This window comes from Oreochromis niloticus, linkage group LG20, assembly GCF_001858045.2.
Source record: "Oreochromis niloticus isolate F11D_XX linkage group LG20, O_niloticus_UMD_NMBU, whole genome shotgun sequence".
Classification (NCBI taxonomy): domain Eukaryota; kingdom Metazoa; phylum Chordata; class Actinopteri; order Cichliformes; family Cichlidae; genus Oreochromis; species Oreochromis niloticus.
In genome coordinates this window covers 5,285,587-5,300,578 of record NC_031984.2, presented here as the reverse complement: position 1 = coordinate 5,300,578, position 14,992 = coordinate 5,285,587, and the positions used below count along the sequence as shown (strand labels likewise).

Sequence of the window (14,992 nt, the reverse complement as noted above, 5' to 3'; positions counted from 1 at the left end):
ACATTTGAATAGCAAACTGGTCGTCCAGTCGTGACCTTTAGAAAGATGTCCCTTTTAGCCTGATTTGGTCACAAATTGATTGAAAGTCTTCTTTTCAGACTGTTACAAAGGCTTACCTAACTCCAGCCGTTCACCGATATCCCACTGAGCAATTTTCTGCTGATTAGAGTTCTAAAAAAATCTGCCTCAACCATGAAAACTTTAAAAAATCGTGACTGTTGGTGAATCTGCTGGTTCCTATAAGTCAAAGTAATGAGTTTGTACAGAGGTTACCTTTAAGTGGACAAACGTTCTTCAGCATCAGCCTCTCTTTCCACAGATGTTCATCCAGACAGCCACTCTGACCGTCTCCATGTCTCTCAGTGCGTCCGTCTCTCTCGGGATGCTCTACATGCCCAAAGTTTACGTCATCATTTTCCATCCCGAGCAAAACGTCCAGAAGAGGAAGAGAAGCTTCAAGGTCTGGAAGCATCTTCGACTTCCTGTCGTTGTCGTTGCTTCCAAGTTGCTGTGTTGCCTCACGGTTGCTGTGTTGCTGTGTTGCAGGCTGTTGTCCAGGCTGCCAGATTGTCTCAAAAATCTACAAGTGACAAACAGAATGGAGAGACAAAGATCGAACCTGACAGAACGCAGTAATGCTGCAGTAATACTACAAACTAAAGGTACTGAAACTACAAACTGTACACACTGACGATCGGCCTTTGTTTGAGATGAGTCTTAAATGTGGGATAATTAGAGCTCCCCTTTATTGCTCTTGGTAAACTTTTCCAATATTTATCTTCCTGTCAGCACAGTTTGTCTGGCGTACGTGGTATCTCACAGCGCCCTCTGGTGGTGGCTCTTGTGTTTATCAGTGTGGTTAACCTTCAGCAACCACCTCTCTAACTCCAGTGTTGGTTTTATAACTGATGGATCAGTTCTAAAAAGCAAGCAGCCAGTAGATGAAGCTGTCCGTAGAGGCTGAGCCTTTTTTATTTACCAGGCTGTAAGCATGCTTAATAATAGGCCTCCTAACATGTGAGTTTATGATAATTCACTCAGTTTTTAGAGGCAGCTTCAAGTGGCCATTAAAGGAATTGCAGTTTTTTGCACTTCAGCCTTTGTCTGGTACTAGTGAGAGACGGGCAGGATGTGAGGAAACACAGCGCTGAAGCTGAGATGACTCCAACACTCATGTGAATTTATTCTGCTGGTTTGCTGATAGTCCAAGACTCCTGCATGGATGGCGGGTGGAGGTTTCATGTGTCTAATGAAAAGAAGGCAGACGACTCCTGGCTCGTGGAAGCCGCTGCAGATATTTCTGGAGCCTCTGTTGAATATTTCAGCTGCTGGTTAAAGATTTATCTTGATGTTAACAGCTGAGGTTCTTTGTCCTCAGAAGCAAGGCACTAGCACTGACGGGTGGCGGTTCTATTCCCTGTGAGCGTAGCGTCTTATTCCTCTTCTGTATTCTCTGCTGGCTGATGCGACTGTTGCCTTGCTCCTCGGGGAAAAGCACCAGACTGTTAGCCACAGGGTGAACTTAAGAGAGCAGAGGAAATCCATCTTTACACGTCCAGCGATTGCTGATAAAGAGGTTCTGCTGGCTCTGCTGGTTTCCAAATTGAGGTTTTAATGTTTTCAAATTTGAACCCTAATCGATGGATACCCCACAGCTGAGCTCTCGTTCACTTCGATACGAACTGCACGTTGTCCATGTACTCAGCTCCTAAAGTACATTTCTGAAGGCAGACCGTAATACAGACACAAAACATGAATAGAAAGGGATGCCAAACAGAAGATGGATGGGTGGGTGGAGTGGAGCAGGAAGGATAAAAAGTGATTTAAAAATGCATTTTTCTGCATTTACAAGAGGTCAGAATTACGGCACCTTCTAGGTTTTTGTTTTATTGGCTTCAAACTTTGATATATAAGTTCAAGACATTAAGATTGAAGTTCTAGTTGGTTAAAACTGTTTTTACTATCCACATGTTGCAGAAAAAATCAAGACTCATCAGACCAGGCAACGGTTTTTGAGCCTTCTATTGTCCAATGAAATCCCTTAAATCAGTGGTCCCCAACCCCTGGGCCATGGACCGGTACTGGGCCGTGAGTTGTTTGGTACCGGGCCGTGTGAGTTTAGGCTCGGGTGTGAAATTTATGGTTTTCAGGGTTTTTATCGTTAACTCGGTTTCCCTGGGTCTTTCCCGTGTTGTAGTTGTGTGTCTTATTTTGAAAGAAATATTTATGCGTTACCATAGCGACCAGAGAGCATTAAGGGGCAGAGAGGAGGATGTTACTCTCAATGTTGTTGGTGCATTTCAGGAGGACGCTGCTAATAAAGTTACACAATTACACAGTGAATTCGTGTTTATTATTATATTTACAAAATACCACAGTTTTTGTCTCGGTCGTATCATTTTATTTTGTTGTATTTATCCGCGACACCTTAAAGGCCGGTCCGTGAAAATCCTGCCTGACATTAAATCGTTCCGTGGTGCAACCAAAGGTTGGGGACCGCTGCCTTAAATCTCCTATCTTCCCCATCTTGGGGCACATAGATTCTTAGGCTCAGGAACTGAATCTCTAACCAAAAATGTCAGAAGCTAAAATGACATTACTTTTATGAAACAGGAAGTTGTGATGTTTTACAGTGTACAAGGAGTGTGAAGTGTAAAGCCCACATCAGTCAGGATTTATGTTTGTATCCTGCAATTTTCTCAAAACTGATTGGCTGATATTCAGTTTGTTCTTAATGAACAACAGCACGATGTTGCACTCCACCACCTGCCACTGTCAGAAAATAACAAATGTTGTAGCACTAAACCTTTAATAAATGCCCATGGGATTTTTTTGTTTTTTTTTGTTTTTCTAATTTTCTCATTTTTGTTGAATAAGAGATGTGGAGTAGGATTTTTTTAACACTTCATTATGTGTCACTGGTAGGTCGAGATCAGCTGTTTGCAGGTCGGACAGAGAACCAGAGGCTGGGTGTAATACCGAGCACACACCTGTGTGTCAGGTTGGCAGCTAGGTTTGCTCTGCCCTTTTAAGACATTCAATCTGGTAAAGTGGCGACATACTGTCAGTCAGATATGGGTCACCCTTCTGCTAATGTTTTCTACAGCTTTAGTCAGAAACAACAGTGGCAGAGAGAGAGAGAGAGAGAGAGACATGGACGGTGCATCAGCTATGTTTTCTTTAAATCATATTAATAATTTCATTGTCATTTAGAAAAAGCTTCACATTTGGAAATCCACAGATAAAAACAAGTATCAGCATACTGCGTATAATAAACACCAAGATTCAAGAGTGCAACTAAACCAAAACTAAAACCACCAGATTATTTATGACAAGGCTGAACTTTAAAATGTGTTTTCAGCCAAAACATCTACAGAATGCTGTTGCACCACCTCAGTGCAGCCTGGAAACAAGGTGGTTTTGTGTGGGTAGCTCCCTAAATGCACAAAACATTCGTCCTTTGAAAGTGCTCGTATGGACCTTTCAGCACCAGTTACATCCTGTAAATCTGGAGTTTTATAATAACTGCACTGGAAAGACTACATCAAACCAGCTTCTGGTTCTTGCAGTCTGTCCAGTTTGTAATAGATGTGAAACTGCAGAGAAAAGTAAACAATGGAAAACTAAAGATAGATTACTGATGATTTTAGCTCCACCAGCTAAAGGCATGCAGGTATTACTGGGTCCAAGTTCATGTCCTTGGAGGTTCATACATGGACCATGTGCTAGTCAGTGGTACCCTGACCGCTGTTAGGTACCAGGTTAAAATCCTCACATTACTGTCAGACCTTATCCTGATGCAGTGGGTCCTCAGTTCATCCTGGTCCAGGACAATGTCATGCCCCATGTGGCCAGAGTGCGTAGACAGTTCCTGGATGATTAAGCTTCTGAGAGGACATCACATTCCCCAGATCTGCATCCAACTGAGAACCTCTGGGATGTTATGCATCCAAATAACACCACAAACTCTACACTGAACACTCACTAATCACCATATTTTGTTGACTTCTACAGAAAAGTGAAGAGGTTGCATATTCAGATATGTTTAGTTGCCATCAGATTAATGAAACGAGTGCATGTCAGACATAAAACTTCTTTCACCTCATTGCCTGATCGACTCCTGCTTCTTTCTGTTCAGAAGTGTGTATGAGATTCAGGCATCATGTCATTAGAGGTTTGTGTGCCCACCTGCAGCAGACTTTCAGATCCACACTGCAGAAGACAACCCATCACTTTCAGAGTGGCTCGTTGCTCCGATAAATAAATACCAACGTCTGCTGACTGTTCAGTGTGCAGCACAGCAGCTGGCTGTCAGCCTCACCTGCCTGTAGTTCAAATCAATTTTATTTGCAGTCCCAAATCCAAAGTTATGTAACGCAGAGCCACTTTCTCACAGGAAGGTCAAGACCTTCTGTATTAATGCGAAAAACCCAGCCATTCTCCACTGAGCATCAGATTAGTGCCCCTGCTTTACATGAGCATTCAGGACATGTGTTGTTTTTGGTGTTGGTGAGGGAGGGTGGGCCGTCACATAGGCAGGTACTTTCACACAGTTAAAAATTAAATTAAAAAGGAAATGTGAACAACAATCAGGAGTAATGGAAACGTGTCAGGTAACACGACTCAAGCACTCACTCGTTTTTTGGTTTTTTTCCCCGTAGGTAGCTGTGGACCAATCCCCATGCAGAGCCTGATGACATCATCATGAAGATCACATGGTCTCTCTCACACACACACACACACTCAGAACAACAATACACTCAAGTGCATAATATTATGTCAAAATGAACCTATCTGCAGGAGCATCAGGAGTTCCTGTGGGGTCAGACAGAAAATCTTCATCGCTCATTTGTGAAACTTAAATACGAACAGGAAATGTTACAGAGACGTGTGCTAATTGGCTCAAATGATTGGCTGAAGCATAACATTCCTCATTATGTTGACGATGCTCTGTTGTCACTAAAGAGATAATATCAGTGAGGCCAAAAAGTCACGGTGGATCCTCTAACATCTCAGAGAGGTCACGTTGAAGCACCTGTAGCCTCTCCCTTTGATTAAAGCCACACGGTGACCTTTCCACAGCTCTCAGATAACAAGGTAAACCTGAGAACTTCCTTTCTGAAAACAACCTACAACTTTACAATACAAACAGAAGGTTTTTGTCTCATAGAAGAGAAAACCTGAATGGGTTAAACTGGTCTACAGTCCTGTTTGTGGCATATCCTGTGGTCAGTCTGATTGGCTCGGCTGTTCATCCCAAGGTTCACCACCCCCCCTACTTTCAGATAAAGCAACACCAGGAGCCTCATTCATAACCATTACATACGCACAAAACTAGGCCTGAAACAGGATGGCACACGTAATATTTGTGATCTAAACTCTCATTTTGGAGACGAGGGAAGATGAAACTGAAATACGACACATTTTATTTCTCACTTTCATCATTTCAACTTATTCCTAAACACTGAAATCAGTCATTTTATCATCATTTTCTCCTGCATTAAACCTTTCAACTATAAATCAACCAGCTTAAACTTCAAATCAAATTCTGTTTACCATGGTCTCACCATCACACTCACCAGCCCTGGAGTGCAGATGAGAGGCCCAGGCTGTATGCTGTGACACTCAACATCAGTTCTCGGAAAAGGTAAACCTGAGGATTTCCTGCCAGGACTGTTTCGTTTTTTTTATTCCTTTTACACTAATTATATTTGGTGATATAGCTCTGTTCTGGGACACGTCCGCTCTTAAAAGCAAATATGTGTAAAGCCTAAAGGCAGAGAACTAAACAGAGCAGCCACCAGTGACAATGATTGTTTAAGTCAGAAGGAGCATGAAATAGAGGTGCTGGGGTGGTGGTGGGTATCAAAGTGGCTTGCAGAGATTTTTCAAAAAAGTTGTGCCGAATGGCATGCACTGGAGGGAGCTGATCTGCTGGGGCTGCTGGCTGAGCTTGACTGAGTGGCAAACCAGAGCTAATGTTATGTCTAATTAGTGGAGTAGCTCAAATGAAAGGCATGATGATGCCGGGATGTAGGATGTTCTTACCTCACGTTAGCTGGCCTAAAAAAAATACGATCACCGGCTATAGAAAACCAAGTCCCAGTTTTAGTGGATCACAAAACATTTAATAGTTGTGAGATTTTTTTATTTCAAAAAGGAATTTTCATATTTTCTATATTCATTTCTATATTTAAAGACTTTTTTTGTTTTAATTTTGAAGAATTCCAATATCTCAAATTATTGGAATATTTCATTCTGGGTTTAAATAAATTATACTCAGATTAGTTTGTTACTGAAAAGCTTGGCTGTTCAGAGTGCTGTATAGATGCGTATTAATGGAAAGTCGGCTGGACGGTAAAGGTATGGCTGGAAAAAAGGTGCAGAAGCAACAGGGATGACCACAGCCTCGAAAAGATTTACAAGAAAAATCAGTTCAAGAATATAAGAGGAGTGGACTGAGGCTGGTGTCAGTGCGTCAAGAATCACCACTGATGCGTCAAGTCACTCCTGAACCAACGACAAAACCATAAGCATCTTACCTGGTCAAAGGAGAAAAAGAGCTGGACTGTTGAGCAGTGGTCTGGTTTTAGAAGAAAGCACATTTTGTGAAAGTCCTATGATGCTAGAGAAAGTCCCAGAGTCTGGAAGAAGAGGTGAATCCAAGATGTTTGAAGTCCAGAGTGAAGTTTGAAGTGTCATATTATCTACTGTTGGTGGTCGCGCACTGTCAGGTGTCATTCGGTTCATCTGGACGCAGCATTTTCAACTGGTAGAACATTTCTTTAGTCATCCAAGTGAGTTCTTCAGTTTTCAGCTGACTGCAGGTTTCCCCAGCGCTATCAACAGTACAGATTCAGTTGGGTGGCTGTAGCTCAGGAAGCAGAGCAGGTCACCTGCTCCAGTCTGCATCCCAAATATCCTTGGACAAGATAATAGCACATATTAACAATCATGAAACTGAGCTTGTAGTTTGTTAAGCAACGGTGCTAGTTTGGGTTGTAAGATGGTGAGACATGTACCCTTAGGCCCCCTCTTTGGTGCAGAGATGGTCTTTCCCTTTTCATGTAAACTGCCTCCTCGACTTCCTGTTCAAACTTGTACTCCTTCCTGTCCAGGATACGCACATCCTCATCTCTGAAAGAGTGGTTGGTTGCCTTCAGGTGTAAATAGACTACAGAGTCCTGGCCTGATGACGTATCTCTTCCGTGTTGTGCCATTCCCTTAGTCAGCGCCTGTTTGGTTTGCTCAGTTCTGGAGAATCTGATCCATGTGCCGGATCACTTTTTGGCGTGGCGTGTTTTCAGGTTTGAAAGCCACAGAGACCTGATGTTCTGTAAAATGTGCACCTCACCTGTTCCAATACTTCTGACTATAATGGCTTCCCAATGGTATTCTTTGGGTATCTTCCTAGTTTTGACACATGACCAGCTGGGATAACCACATTTGATCAGGGTTTCTTTGATAGGATGTTCTTCTGCTTTTCTGCCCACTTTGTCTGTGGCACTGGTGTTCGCTCTGTGTTGCAGAGTCCTGATGACACCCAATCTTTGCTCCAGTTTGTGCTGGTTTACAGTGCACATCAACTTTTCAGTGTTCCCCAGTGGTAATTTCACAGTCTGAAAATGCACACCTGTCATTTTTATATCCTCTCTGGTGAACCTGATGTGTGTGTCCACCAAGTTAATGTGATCAGTGAACTGTGGTACATCCTGATATTTGATTTTCACCCAGGTGTCATCCACATACCTGAACCATTAGCTCGGTGGTGTTTCAGGAATGGATATCAGAGCCCTCTTCTCAACTTTCTCCATATGCAAGTTAGTCACAATATGGTCAAGTGGAGAACCCATGGTGCACCAGTGCGTCTGTCTGAAGTCCTGGCACTTGTATATGAAATATGTAGCTTGAAGTAACAGTTCTCAAAAATCTAAAACCTAACATTCAGCCTTGGTTAAATAATGCCACCCAAGCACTCAGACAGGTGTGTAGGAGAGCTGAACAAAAACAGAGAAAGGATAAACTTCTGGTGTCTTTTCATGTTCTTAGAGAGTCTCTGTTAAATTATCAGGCGCGTTCCAGAGCAGTAAAAACAAAGTGTTTGTCTGATATTGTTTCTCACAACTGTCACAGACAACTGTGTTTTATTCAGTATTATTAACTCTGTTGTTAATCCTCCTAATTCATTTCTCCTTATAGAGTCCAAAGCAGTAGATGAGAATTTGCTTTTGATGACAGGATTGTAAGTATTAGGTCTCATATCATCCCTCCTGGCTCTGACTCATCTTTTCACACATCCTCATCCTCTGTTGCTTTTGACACTGAGTCTGTGTCTTTGTCATTGCTGGGTGAGGTAGTTACCCCCTTAAACCCCACGAAATCTCTCCTGGACACTGTTTCATCTTGGCGACCGATGGATACTTTTGACACTATAGCAATGAGTTTACTCGCTATTATTAATGGCAGTGTGGGTGTGTTCCTGCTGATTTTAAACATACTGTGGTGGAGTCTGTTGTTTAAAAGCAAAATCTTGATCGAACAGTTTTATCCAAAAGTCCTGGAGAGTGTTGTCTTCCTTCCTCCTTTTTGGATGAAAGCAGTGTTACTGAAGAGTTTCTGTGTGGTTTTAAAGCACACCACAGCATTGAACTCTTAAAGGTTTTGAATCAACTTTGAACCATTTTAACCAGCGCTTTTATAGATCACGGTATTCCTTTTTTTCCCCTAGAGCACTTTGTCAGAATGAAAGGAACTGGAATGGTTTAAATCTTGTTTTACCAAACAATTTTGCAGCCTAGGGGTGTATCTTCCTCAAAAACTCCTCTCTTATGTGGGGTCACTCAAGAGTCCAATCTTGGTCAAGTCCTTTTTTCATTTTTAGATGCTCCCGTTGGGTTCAGTTTTTAAGAAACATGGCAAATCATTTAATTGTTATGCAGACTACTCACAGATTTACCTGCCACTGAAATGTAAAGCCAGGACTCCTCTGAAGGTCTTACTGGACTGTCTGGATGATGTTAAGACATGGATGACTCTAAATTGTCTCAATTTAAACAAACAGAAAACAGGATTGTGTTTAGAAGCCCTCACCTCCATCACCTCCATGAAAAGTAGCTGTTCCTAAACTGTTGAACAGATTGCCCATTCATATCAGGATCTCGCCAACAGTAGACACTCTAAAAACCCATTTTTACCCCTCAGCCATAAAAGGCTGATGGGGTACTCTCGTCTCCCGCTGGCTGACCGGACACTGTGGACGCCCAGTTTGTGAACTTGAGAACGAGGCAACTTCAAATCGATATCAAAGGTGTAGCTACAAAAATCTCAGAAAAGTTCAAATCTTGGTTCAAAACCTCAACATCAAGGTCAGAGGTCAAGTTTTCTGAAAATCTTGAGAACTCAAGAAGGAAGTAAACTAGGATGTTAAAATTGATACTAGGAGGCGGAGAGAAAGCTCTGGCAGTTGACAGTATTTTTATTCTTTGGCTTTTAAACCGGACTGCGTTACGATAACTTTTTATCCATGCTGTTTTACTTATCTTCTGATATTTTTTTAGATATACAGCACTTTTTACATCTGTTGTTTTCAAATCTGCTTATAAATAAACTTGATTGGACAGAGACACTTGATTGGTGTTGAGGGTGGGCTTAAGGTTGGGCTTGCCCTGTAATCTCTTATGAACTACTTCCACTGATCCAGTAACTGTAACAAGTGAAGAAGATGACCTCATAAGAGGCCATTGTTTCATCTGCCTCTATGATGGTGTCGTCCAACGTGATCCGAATGTTGTGTTTGGTACGGCACACGAAGCAGTTCAGGACCAACGTCAGAAACTTGGAGATATGTGACAGAAATGATCATATAAAGTTGGGAAAACCACAGTCAGCTGACATGAGTGATGAAACATTGTTCCCAGTGACAATGCTGAGTCCAGATGAACGAAATCAACTTTCTGAGATTTCCTTATCTGGATCATTGAGTCTACACCAAGACATCTACCAGGAGGTTTTAAAGTAATGTTTCCTTTCACAGAGAGCTTTATGGAGATGCCAAATTCCTTTCCCACCAGGACTTAGCACCACTCCCAATGCTAAAACTGCTACCAAATGATTTGCTAATCATGTTATTATCATGCTTAATCATACAGCCAACCTGCCTGATCTGGATCCCACAGAGAATCTGTGGGATATTGTCAAGATGGGAAAAACCAGACCCACAGAAGGCTGCTGTCAAAGCAACCTGAGCTTCAGTAACATATCAGCAGTGCCACAAGATGATCACCTTCATGCCACACTGCATTGATGCAGTAATTCATGGTTAAAAAAAAACAAACCTCAAAAGAGTACTGTGTATATAAAATAATATACAGAATATATATAGAATATATAGAATATTCAAAAGTTTTTGATTGAAATTATAACAAATTAATTTTTTGTGATATTCAATGATTTTTAGATGCACAGGTAGATTGTAGTAACACGTGATCCTGTTAGTTTTCATTTTGTTTTGTGGAAAATTACTGCAGTTAACACAACTGTGCTGTCAAATAAAAAAATAAATGATGTTCAGGTGAGAATCCAGAGGTGAAGGACACTGTAGTTGTCATAGTTTCGGAAAGTTGTGGGTCATTTCCTCTGATGTAAACGTACAAATACTGCAGATAAACTAATGCGTAATGATGGTTAAATGGTAAACGGACTAGTACTTAAATGTCACTTTTCTATTCTTTTCCTCCCTGACATGTGTGTAAACATGTTTTATGAATGAGGCTCCAGGACTCCTGTTAGCGTAGCATAGCATTTATTTTATGAGGAGGGCTTTACTTTGATGGTGAACTCATGTGAACCAGCATCAGTTTGATGTTGGTGCGCAGACTCAGATCGGTGTGCCAGATAATGATGGTCAGAGGAGTTTGGGATGACTCACCTTATAGGTGACCAGGATTTCTGCACACGCTCAGTAACGTTTATTCAATTCAATTTTATTTATACAGCGCTAAATCCCAACAACAGTCGCCTCAAGGCACAAATTTTATCCAGCTGCTGCACAGACTTCATGTGTTTTAAATCAGCTACCATTTGAAGACAAATATATGCATCAGAACCTAAACACAACTGAAATGAGCCAATGACCGCTCAGAGTGGGCGGGGTCATAGACAGGAACCAATCACAGTGCTCAGTGTCCTGGATTAAGACCCAGAGACTCTTCTGCAGCTGCAGCTCCATCGTTGCTTTTAAACCTCCTCATTTATTCATCCCTTCATGTCAAAGTGTTTCTTTTCCCATCTCATTCAGACAGGATTTAATATTTCAGACAGAGCAGGTGATGAAATATTAGTCTGATACTCACACACCTGCAGCTGCTGGTCCAGGATCTGGTCTGGGTTCTGGAGCCATGAAGGGTTTTTTGTTTTTTCCTGAGGTTTATAAATTCATATTTAGTTCTTAAACATGGGGTTCACATCCAGATCAGCCATCACGCACTGCAAGAAACATCACATACATACAGAGGATTCACAGATAAACGTGTGGGTGCTGAAATCAGTAAAAGAAGAAACCGCACGAGAAGGAGAGAGTGCAGGAGGAGGATTAAAAGCCTGCAGTGAAATCCTGTCTGAATGAGCTTTTATTATGAAAGAAAAAGAAGACCAGCAGGATTTTCACAATAAACTGGTCGTCAGAGAGACAGAAAGCTGCAGGTCAGCAGCTGATTAATTCGACCCTCACTTTTCTGTCTGTCTGTGAGGAGCCCGTGATTTCATACTGTACAGCCAAAAGTACGTGGACGGCACCGGCTGGGTGTAGCCAAATATTTAGCATCTTGTTGTCTGTTAAAGAAGAAACTCCCAGTTTCCATCTGTTGTGTGCAAAGATGATGTGATGATGATATAATGACGTGTTCATTATTTAGACGAAGGTGGTTTTTTCCAGGTTAAATGAAATATTAATGACATTTCTTATTTTATAAAGACTGAAAGTTTTATCTTGAAATACATCACTTGTTTTACTTTATACTGATGATGTAATTACACAACTTTTTGAAATATTTTAAGGTGTTGCTGAAAGATTATTTTTGCGGTTTAAAAGTTCGTCTTGAGAAACGTCATCAGTCCTTTTGGGCGTTTGTGGTGATTTTACAGTTTAGTTCCAAATAAATGTATTTTTAAGGGATTTGTCGTGTTTGTGTTTTAACACAAACAGCTGCATGTTACGCTGTCATGTGTGTACAGCTGTCCACATACTTTTGGCCATAAACTGTTTCTATATTTACTGTGTTTATAAAGTTGATGTGATCGTCATTTCTGCACTGACAATAAAGGTCTTGTTTCTGTTAAACTGATCAAGGATTTTTTATTCTTATTATTTTTTATCCATCCATCCATCCATCCATTTGCTTCCGCTTATCCTTTTCAGGGTCGCGGGGGGCGCTGGAGCCTATCCCAGCTGTCATAGGGCGAGAGGCGGGGTACGCCCTGGACAGGTCGCCAGTCTGTCGCAGGGCCAACACACAGGGACAGACATCCATTCGCACTCACATTCACTCGCACATTTACACCTAGTGGCAATTTGGATTATCCAATTAACCTATCCCCACAAGCTGCATGTCTTTGGACGGTGGGAGGAAGCCGGAGTACCCAGAGAGAACCCACGCAAACACGGGGAGAACATGCAAACTCCATACAGAAAGACCCCGGCCTGATGGAATTGAACTCAGGACCTTCTTGCTGTGCGGCAACAGTGCTAACCACCGTGCCACCGTGCTGCCCTTCTTATTTTAATAAGCTTAACTGTTTCTGCCACTTTTTTGTCTAATAATCATTTTTCTTTCTTTGAGGCGTCCACGAACTGAATTCTCAGACACATCAAGGTTTCTAAATAAGTCACAGAAACATGACAACCACCTTCCACCACTTTAACCCAGTTAATCTGCAGTTTTTATTTCCTTTTGTCAGAGGTAGCCTTCATCATATTCCAAAAAAAATTGTTGCATATGACTTTCAACTTTAGGCGGAGCACAGAAAGCAAAAGATGGTGACCAGCTCACCAGCAGGAGAGCCGTGATGAGAGCCTTTCTTCATCAACATGTATTAAAGTCCCCCTAAAGAGGGACATCTGCTCACCCTAAGCGTCACATGGGGGACTGAACAAAGCAGAAGGAACACATTGAGTGTAAAGAACTGGTGTAGAGCACAGTGTTTTGTTTTTAGTGATCACGGGGCTCATGTGCAGCCCTGGGCCCGCCTACTGACGCACTACATGCAAAATGGCTGCACAGTTAGTTTAAACATTTCCCTTCAGTTTTATTCCTATAGTGCCAAATTGAAACGGCAGTTGCTTCAGGCTCTAAAGCTCTACAGTAATTGTATGGACAAAGTTTGCATCCAAAATTTTAATAAAGCTGAAGAAGGAAGCATAACACGGAAATACTAAGCAAATATATTTGGACATCGACACAAGTTTATGTTTTTTTCATCTGTTTACTGAAGCATATTCCAATTCTAGTTATATAATGGACATGGACATAATGTGCAGACCCTCAGCTTTCATTTGAGGGTATACAAATATTTATGGACCTACTTGTACCTGACTGACAGCTCAAATGATCATTTTGGAGGATTTCTGGTTATTTTTATAAATGATATACACTGCCAATTTCCAATATATGTATTCCAAGGACACTTTAAACTGTAAGGTAAAATAAATAGCAAATATCACAGAGAGAAAAGCATGTGGAGAGGAAGAAACTCACTTTTAAAAGGAAGAAGCTTTCACCAGAACAGACACCAAATATCTGCCTTAAAAGGTTGGAGTAACTGGAAAAGAGAAAAGATGAACACAAAGGCACAAAGGGATGACAAACAGCAAAGGAATATACTAACAGCAACTCAGCAGGTTAGTGGAGCCAAACATCAGGAATATGCAGGTCCAGTGTCAGAGATTTCTTTCTGTGGGAATTTATATTATTCCAGGAGAAAGGCACAGAGATAAAGGACAGAGCACAAACTGTTGAAGAGAGAAGACAATGACAGAGAGCGGTACATAAATAAATGCAATGAGCACGAAGGAAATTAGAGATGAAGAAAGCTCCTCTGTGCTTCAGATGTCTCCCAGCAGCCGGGCCTATAGCTACATAACTAATGCATGCTTCAGGGTCACATTTAAAAATATAATACAGACTAAAAGCAACACAGCTGCTGCTGCTGCTGAAGGAAACCTGGAAAAATGTGACTGTGAACGTGTGAGTTAATATTAATAGGATCAGTAGGGAGGTGAGAAAGCATGCGTTGCATCCATTCATTAGGTGAATATTTGAAAATGTCTGGAAAAGTGAAACAGCTGCAATAACACGATCTCCACAGCTGCAGACTCTGAGGTAACGTCAGACAATGAACTAAAATTCTTCTTTGTGCTTTGATTGTGCGATTAAAGTTTAGATATTATGCTTTTTTCTTATTCTCTGTCTTGTGTTACAATGATGGATGTTCACTTTAAACATGGCTGAAGTTTTAAATAATAAGTTTGGCTATAAAAACGATCCCGATGAGCCAAAACCTCCAACATTTTATTCAACAGGGGGGCCGCGTGGAGATCAGCTCCATTTCATTAAATGTATGAATTGTTTAATACAGTTTCAAAATGCAGTTCTGGTTGTGTTTAAAGGTCGTGGGAAGAGTGAATAGACAAACAACAAGTAAATGATTTCAGGGGCTGCAGTTTAGGATCACATCCCTGTACAAACACTATAAAACACTTGGATTGCAGCTCAGTGCCGTCCCTGAGAATCTCTTTTTCACAGTGATGTTAATCAGTGAAAGGTGTCAAAAAACTCTTTAATAACTCTCACGAATGGCACACTGAGACCTTTTAATATCATATTCCTGAGAACTTATTGCTTTCATATGAGCTGAACTGATATCAAGAACTTAACCTGCTTTCACTCAGGCCTCTGGCCACCCAGAGGCAGACATTTGAGAAGCCTCAAACTGAATC

The 14,992-nt window shown here is 41.4% G+C and overlaps 1 protein-coding gene across 1 annotated transcript in view; it reads left to right on the top strand.

The window, feature by feature from the left end:
* Window positions 1-12,337, top strand: part of grm6a (glutamate receptor, metabotropic 6a) — a 35,650-nt gene extending 23,313 nt beyond the window's left edge. The window contains exons 14-16 of the mRNA XM_019349883.2: window positions 320-460; window positions 547-662; window positions 4,662-12,337. Coding sequence (XP_019205428.1) covers window positions 320-460; window positions 547-636 — 231 coding nt within the window. The 3' untranslated portion in view covers window positions 637-662; window positions 4,662-12,337. The remainder of the gene's footprint in view (window positions 1-319; window positions 461-546; window positions 663-4,661) is intronic.
* The last annotated feature ends 2,655 nt before the right edge of the window (window positions 12,338-14,992 follow it).